This window comes from Hermetia illucens, chromosome 1 (assembly GCF_905115235.1).
Source record: "Hermetia illucens chromosome 1, iHerIll2.2.curated.20191125, whole genome shotgun sequence".
NCBI lineage: Eukaryota > Metazoa > Arthropoda > Insecta > Diptera > Stratiomyidae > Hermetia > Hermetia illucens.
This window is the reverse complement of record NC_051849.1, coordinates 109,250,740-109,259,374: the sequence shown is the minus strand read 5'-3', so window position 1 is coordinate 109,259,374 and position 8,635 is coordinate 109,250,740. Positions and strand designations below refer to the sequence as shown.

The window sequence follows — 8,635 nt, the reverse complement described above, 5'->3', positions numbered from 1 at the left end:
CCCCATAGACTTAAACGTATTAGTCAACAAGCGGCCCTCATTGAAATGCGCTGAATATGTATACAGATCCAACCCTGGTTCTATCAGACCTTCTATTTCAGGAAAGGTATCGTATAAACTATTGTATATAAAAAATTCGAAAACTCTATTGAGCCGCCTTGCCTTCACTTATTATACTTTACATGTTTAATTGTTTTTCAAATTGCGCGGTATCTATGGAATAGAATCGGAAAGAGGCACGACCATATGAATAATTCGATTACAGCAAGTAGCAAAGCTCGAGAGACTTCATTTCTTATCTCTGTCGTAAAGCGAGGAGTTCTCCAGCAAAGACGTGCAGCCCTTAATATTTCTAACTGGTTAAATTTGAGCCTGGCTGCACCCTATCCTTTGAAATTCGGAGCAGCCACCTTGTGGGAAAACCTTTCTAGCCAGAGGAGGAACAGGATAATCTCCAGGACACTCTTTTGGTGCAGAATCGATTTGTCGTAATTGAGGCAACACTCGCCGAAAAGTCTCCACGTCGTGCTCGTCATTTTCGCCGGATTGTAGGTTTCCGGGGTCTGTCGCTTTGCCGTTGAATCGTGTCACTTCATTCAGTTTTTATGATCGGTTCGCTCTTGGCGCTTTTCTCATTGTTCTGTCCATCAATGGCTGCAAATAGGGAACGTACTTTCATCATGGTCAAGCCTGATGGAGTCCAACGTGGACTCGTCGGCAAGATCATCGAACGCTTCGAGCAGAAGGGCTTCAAGTTGGTTGCCATGAAATTCATGTGGGTGAGTAGAACTTTCTTCGCCGGTACAGTATTCTAACCATAGTTCTGAGCGGTCACGTTTTTCGTAAGTGAGATAACCCCTGGCCCAGTAGATTTGTTGCCAATAAGTTCAGTGTTTCAGTTATGTAAGTGCTAATTAGACTGTAAATAATTGCGGTAGGGAATGTGTCTATTTGTCCGTGGAAAGGTTGACATTGTCATAACCTCACATGCCGAAACGAACACGTCAATTCCGTTTGAAGGGCTTGCAAATACCGGTTTTCCTTGTAAGAGCGGCGTTGGGAGAAATTATTTTCGAATGTTAATATTCCGAGTTTTTCATTGTCGATTCCAAACCCTACTTGAGAAAATGCCGTATGGAATCTCCGGAGTTTCATCGTGCCCGCTTCAACCTTGGTCGAGACGAAAATTGAACGTGGCTCAACCACGATGTCGGCAGCAGCAAATGGCTCCGAGTTGATTTCTGCTAATGTTTCCTTTGTTGAGGTGTAAACCGTTAATTAGCAAACTTTTCTAATGCCTTGAATAAATCTATCTAACGAACGCGTTGCATTGCGGCTACACCTTGGTTTCTAAAATTTCAATTCAGCTTCAGAACAGCGACAATCAAGCGATGTTCAGTTCTTGAATTTTTTTTCAAAGCGGTAATTATACCAAGTGGATGACATCAGGTTTGAATTTCAACGGTTTAGGCATCTGCAAATACATTTCCTCTTTTGGTATATTTGTGAAAATCTGGCCCCTATCATAATTACCCGGAATAATTGACAGGACTCATTTTCGGAAACTACTCAACCCAAAAATCCGAAAGAAATCAGAGTGGTGATGAGTGGCCTAGAAATCTAGGCCTCAAAATATGTCCCATTCCGATATCTGCTCAAATAAACTTACTAATAGTATATTACTACTTTTTAGAAATTTACTGAAAACCCCCCCTTAGATTCATCCTAGGACTTCGGAATTTTGTACCAGAATAGAGGACAATATTTTGTATATATGTGCTAAATTTCATGGAAATCAGGTAATTAACGCCAAAGTTATAGCAGTTCAAACTTAGCAATTTCGCGCGAGTTTACTGCTTCCAAAGCCATACAAATCAGGTGCTGACGTCATAATTACCCGGAATAATTGACATTCGCGTGGAATATTAAAGTCACATTTATGAAGAATCTATTTATCTGCAGCCCTTTTTAAGGTTTTGTATAAAACACTTATGTGAAATCTAATCTTCGAGAGACGTCCCATTCCGGTATCTGCTCAAAAAATTTACCAATAGTATATTACCAACTTTTCGAAATAGATTAAAAAACTTCCCTCAAGTTCATCCTAAGTGTACTAAATTTTTCACCGACATAGAGGACAGCCAGGTTTCATGAAAATCCAACTATTAGTGGGAAAGTTATAGCAGTTCAAACTCATCAATTTCGTGCTAATTAACAGCATCCTAAGCCATACAAATAAGATGCTGACGTCATAATTAACGAGAATAATTGAAATCCCAGTGAAATATTAAAATTCCATTTAAGAAGAATCTAATTCTCCCTAGCCCTTTTTAAGGTTTTGTGTAAACACAAAACCTTATTAAAATCGGTTTACTGTCTGTCCGTCACACGCATTTTTCTCGGAGACGGTTATAGCGATTAACACCAAATTTGGTAGAAATGTGGGAACTGTGAACGCTCACGCATACAGTGAATTACATCCTTTTACGTCGAATTTAAGGGGGGGGGGGGGTCCCCATACATGCAAAAGCGGGGTGTAAAATTTTTTTTCATCAAATATAGTCATGTGGGGTATCAAATTAAAGGTCTCGATTAGTACTTTTCAAAGCCGATCTTAGTTTTGACATTCTTTGGAAGGGTGGGGAGCACGGGGGGTTGAAAGTGATCACTTCTTTAAGGGGGCCATTCTCAGAAACTACCAAACCGAAAAATTTGAAAAAAATCAGGAGGCTGCCACTATATGGTGCCTTGGCTCCGAAATACCTTCCATGCCGATATCTGTTTAAATAAAGTTAATAATAGTATATTACTACATTTTTTTGTAATTGGTTAGAAACCCCCCTTAAGTTCATCCTAGTACCATGAAATTTTGCAGCGATATAGGCTATAATATAGAACATGATCTTACCAAGTTTGGTGGAAATCGCACTATTACTAACAAAGTTATAATACCTCAAATTTGTTGCTTTTTTGAAAATTGAAGACTATGAATGTCAATATCACCCAAAAGTGGATATTATCACATAATATATGGATATATTACGTGCTACGTACTATGAAATACACAAAACCTTTCGTACCTGAAGCGTCCAGCTTCCGGTTTCCCGACTTGTTTATATTTGATGTTGGTTAAATTGTTGGCATTTGCTAATAATATTAAACTCAGAGTGTGAAGCGTATGAGGTTGACTATTTCAATACAGTACTTTCCATCAAATGATTTATTTAAATTACTTTCTAAAAAGTAGAGGCCAATAGAATTTTTAATTATGTGAGACGGAACTGTCAGGCTCATCGCTCCTCACATCTTCTTTTTCTTCACCCTTCAGTTCACAAGCGGGGTCGGCTCGTGATCGATTTCGTCATTTTATTTGATCAAATGCCTGATCAGGATGTAATCGGGAGACCTTCAAATCCCCATCCAGTGGATCATGCGACCATTGTTTTGGCAGGCTTTTTGGTTGCTTACCATTGACTTCGATGTTCTGACCAATACTGGTTGTTGAATTCTCGTTAGCGTGAATTACGTGACCACACCATCGAAAACGCCTCTCTCGCAGTTTTTCCACGATCGGTGCAAACCCATATCGATTGCGCATATTCTCATTTCAGACGTGATCAAAAAGTGTCACGCCACCAGTGCAATGCAACATCTTCGTCCCCATTACCGCAAGACGCCGTTCATTATCCTTTATAGTCGCAAACACTCAGAACTATAGAGAGCGGCAGACGGACGACATTGCTGTAAATTTTAGATTTGGGACGTGCGCTGATACGTCGATCACAAAAAACACCAGTTGGGGAATGCCACTTCATCCAGGTGGCGTTAAGGTGTGAAACAATTTCATTACGCAGCTCTCCATTGGCAGATAGCATTGACTCGAGATATTTAAATCGCTGAGTTCTGGCAATGGCAGTAATCCGCCCCTCCAGATATTTAAATCGCTGAGTTCTGGCAATGGCGGTAACCTGCCCAGAACTGAGCGATTTAAATATCTCGGGTCAATGCTATAAGCTAATGGAGAACTACGTTATGCTCCTCACATAAGGAAACACAAAACCTTTTATACCTGAAGCGTCAAGCTTCAGGTTTCCCGACTTGTTACTTTTGCAGTGGAACGTTATTAGCAAGCCAACGCGGATACCCACTTTTCTTCAAGGTTCGCTGGTCGAAATGCAACAATAGCGGGTTAGGCGGAATCAATTTTCCACTGTTATTTCTATAAGAAGTCATGGGGGGTGGATTCATTCATATCGCCCTTGTGGACACTGTAGGGAAATGAATGTACATAGGGCTCGATGCTCGTTATTGTATTAGCCTTTGTGTTTGAATTTTTTTTTGCTTTTCACAACATTCAGCGAATTTTCTCTTTCGATTCAAAACAATTCAATCCAAATTGCCTAGCAAAAAATCGATAATGTGGCCTTAACAACTGACACCCCATTCGCCCCCTTACATAAAGAAGCTTTCAGTCTTGCTTTGTTTTAATTGTCAATATTTGTCGTGTAATTATCTACAAGTATTCGTGATCAATATCGAAGTAAGAATGGACGTCAAATACTAAATAATTGCTCTCCAATAATCAATTTAATTGCGACAGCTGGGGTCACGTAAACATGTTTTACTTTCACCATCTACAATCTTAAGTTATTTTCGTGCATGTTATCCACCATTCAATACTTGTCATATAATTTCTTGCCACCGATATTAAATGATTTCTCTCTTCATTGCAGGCCGACAAAGCTCTCCTCGAAAAGCACTATGCTGACCTATCGTCTCGCCCGTTCTTCCCAGGACTCGTTAACTACATGAACTCCGGCCCCGTTGTCCCAATGGTGTGGGAGGGTTTGAACGTTGTTAAAACTGGCCGACAAATGTTGGGTGCCACTAATCCAGCTGACTCTGCTCCCGGAACCATTCGTGGAGATTACTGCATTCAAGGTTGGACGTAACATCATTCATGGATCTGATGCCGTCGAATCAGCCAATAAGGAAATCAACTTGTGGTTCACCGAAAAGGAATTGGTCTCGTGGCAACCAGCCACAGAACAATGGGTCTACGAATGAGTGCCTAAAAACTTTAAATTGTAAGAAGAATGTGTGTGAAAAGAGGGCTCAATCAACAATCCATGAGCCTGTAAATAGTATTGCAATAGTTTGTAACATCGTCGAACACACTAGCATTTATAATTCCATTTTCTCTACAACAAATGAAATGTTTGCTAAAGGAAAGAATTTACTCAAACCGATCAACAATAAAAAAATTAAAGTTAATATGGATTGTTTACATTCCTTTTTCTCAGTTCTAAGGTTTTAAATATTGTAGAGGTGATAGGCAAGTTTATTGACACAAAAATAGAAATGGAGCACAGAAATGTCTTTATGGAGGTCATGAACTCAAAACTGTAACGAATATAGTAATAGGAAGAGTGGCCCCGTTCACTTTATTGTGGAGTTCATGTATTATCGTTATATACATTTTTTTCTCTTCTTCTTTCGGGCATGGACCCGAGAATTCTTAGGAAGACACGTCCGCTCCAGCTCCGCCGCATAAACGACGGAGGTAGAGCATGTGTGTGCGGGATTCACCCCTCAGTTCTCCAGCCTCGCGGGACCACCATTCAGGTATTATTTGGCGGGGAGGCTTTGCACTCATACTTCTGCTCCTTTATGCTTTCCTCCTTGCCAGCTCGTGTATATTTACGATTGCAGAGAAAACTGTAATTCAGTTCTTTCGACCTCAGCATCTCCTTAACTATATTCTCCAGGCTCGCGCTCCTGTCCATCGATTGACTTAGATTCTGTCTGCAGTAACCACCGTATCTCGTGAGGAACTACTTAATGTGGCGGTTGGTCTGCCCGTACTGCCGCTCAAACCGCACGCTAATATTGGGAATGAGCCTTTATATCCACCCTTCGTAGACTCGTCCCATCTGCTTTTCCAGAGATCACTCAACTCAGACTTTCCCCGCTTTCTGTGCGCCCCTCCATATATCTTGCATGGCACAGCACTCATTTCTTTCGGCAAAATATTGGCAGCGATCTTCTCATCATATCTGATGTGGTTTTAAAAGCACTGCAAATACTAAATGCCATCAGCCGGTAAGCCGAATACACCTGTTTCCCTCTCTGAGGGTTTGCAAGCACTTCTGTCACAGGTGATGAGTAAAGCGGAATGGATCGCTCCGACTAGAACCAACTTTTGACAGTGTTTTGGCCCGCCAATAATCAGCACTTTTCGGCACTGGCTGTCTCCTGGAATTTATAATCTAGGTACTCCCTAAAGTTCAGTTTGGCGTCAATTATCATCCCCAAGTGTTTGATAGCCGCCTTTGCACCGTATATCTATCAGCTTCCACTTTTACCGTACGCTTCCGTTTTCTCGCCCGCCAAGATCAGCTTTTCCTAGCCAGGATTTTACCGCGAAGAGCAAGCACCGCATCATATTTGACATGACCGAGCCCTGTAGTATCCGCGCTATGACAATGTACATACACGGGGTCCTTATCCTTCCAGTACTATGAAGTCATCTCTGATACGTAATTTTCGACCAGACTCGCTAGATACCCGGGGGCACCTATGTCAACCAACGCCCCTTTTATACAAATTTTCAATTGGCCGAGCTAATTACGGTTTTGCGTCCAAGCCAGCAAGCAGAGCGTCGTTGCCATGTTCATGACCATGCTTATGGCATCCACCGTAAAGTGGGCATGCCGAAATCACACTGACGCTCCGATAAGCCATTGCTGCTTTTGACGATGGGTAGGAGCCTGTCGCAGATGACTCTCCCATTGTGTCCAAAAGGCAGATTGGGCGGGTGGTTTGTCGGGTTTTTGGAAGCGACATCAATTCTTGCTATCTCCGCTGAGCAAGGAATATCCTTCCTTTTAGACACGCTTTGAAGACTTTAATGAAGGAGTCAGGCTTAGTCTTCACTATCAACTTAAAAGTTCTGTTAGGGTTGCCTTCCAAGCTGTTGGCCTTATTATCGCCGAACATTCCACTACTAAGTATTTATTTTTGTTTTTAGTTGTACGGGATGTACATTGAGTGTCTACTTTGTAAACAGCTGAGCGTAAGCATACAATCAAATGGTTTCTAAGAAATGACATTTTAAATGGTTACGTTTGATTTCCCGCGCGAAGAAAATAGTAGTGTTAAGGGTTTTCTGCGGTTAAAATTTACATTTCGTCCATAAAATATATTTTTAATGAAAAGTGAGAATGTTTTATTGATTTCGATTTTGATATGATCAAAAAATATTGTTATTATTATAATGGTGGGTCGTGGAAACCACCTCATGCCGGAGAAACGGGAAATAAAAAAACCATGATTAAGGAAGGGAAAAAGTACCAGGAAATCCAGCAGCCTTTACAGCGTTCAGCGAAAATTATTGCAGTAGTAGGCCTGAAACTCGAGGTTGGAAGCGAGCAATGTCCCCTTTGTTAGTGAGGCGGTTAGTCCGTTGTAGCAAGAGGAGCCCTTTCATCGCGACAACCGAGCTACAAGACGAATGTGATGTGATAGCTGTTGTTCAAATTGTTCGCCGTAAATTATGGACGAATAATTTGAAAGCTGGAAGTCCAAGAAAAGTCCCTCTGCTCAGTAAAAGGCAAGTAACAGCACATTTACAGTTCACCAAAACCCATTTAAGTTGGGAGACTGAAAAACAGTGAAACATTTTATAGTCTGATGAGTCCAAGATTGCTTTGTATGGTGGCAAAGGGTCTCATAGCTAATAAGACGCCCACCTCATTCCCTCTTTGACCCCAAATATACTGTAAAACCAGTTAAGCACGGCGGTTCAAAGATTATGGTGGGGGGCTTGCTTTTCATCCTATGGTGTAGGCCCAACATATTGGATAAAATCAAGGATGGACCAACATTTTTATGTCTATATACTGGAAAACATCATGCTGCCTTACGCCACTGACGAAAGGCTGATAAAATGGGTCTTTGAGGAAGACAACGACCCAAAACACGAGCAGAAAAGCAAAGAAGTGGTTCCAGGACAATAGGGTGGAGAGGGTGAAGTGGCCAGCGCAATCGCCAGACCTCAACCCTATTGAGAATATATGTGCTGATGTCAAAAATGCCGTTCGTAATAGTAACCCTACAACAGCAACGGGCTTTGGCCCGCAGTACAAGAGTCGTGGTGTGCCATCCCTTTGGACCTTTGTCAACGGCTTGTTGACTCAATGACCGATCGTTATAAAAAATAAAGGTCATGCAACTAAGTATTAAGAATAATTTATGCTTTTTTTTTACTTACATGAACAACACAAAATGTCGACTTCTATTTTTCCTGAGCCCTCATTTTTCGCACTACTGACATTATGTTCGATTTTTTTTTTAAAAGGAATTGTGTTTATTTTTCTTTTGAATAACATTACTGGATAGTTTTTCTATTATTTGAAAATAAAAAACATTTGAATTTTCGTCTAACACTCACTGCTATTATTTTTTTCGCAGCTGTATGTCAGGTCCAATATAGACCCCAGGCACTTTCCCGTGAAAGTGTTTGGGGTCCTGACATTCGCACGTCTAGCACCACGAATGCTTTGATCAGAATACGTCCTCTCACATTCGTTGACTCGCTGTCTTATTCAAAAACCTGCGTAATAAAATTATTATA

At 41.1% G+C, this 8,635-nt stretch overlaps 1 protein-coding gene across 1 annotated transcript; it reads left to right on the top strand.

Annotated features, from left to right (window-relative positions):
- The first annotated feature begins 341 nt into the window (after positions 1-341).
- On the top strand, positions 342-5,274 carry LOC119646911 (nucleoside diphosphate kinase). Its single transcript, XM_038047582.1, is given in 3 exon segments — positions 342-779; positions 4,734-4,940; positions 4,942-5,274. Coding segments are annotated over 3 exon segments (507 nt in total). The 5' UTR covers positions 342-605; the 3' UTR covers positions 5,068-5,274.
- Positions 5,275-8,635: the final 3,361 nt, after the last annotated feature.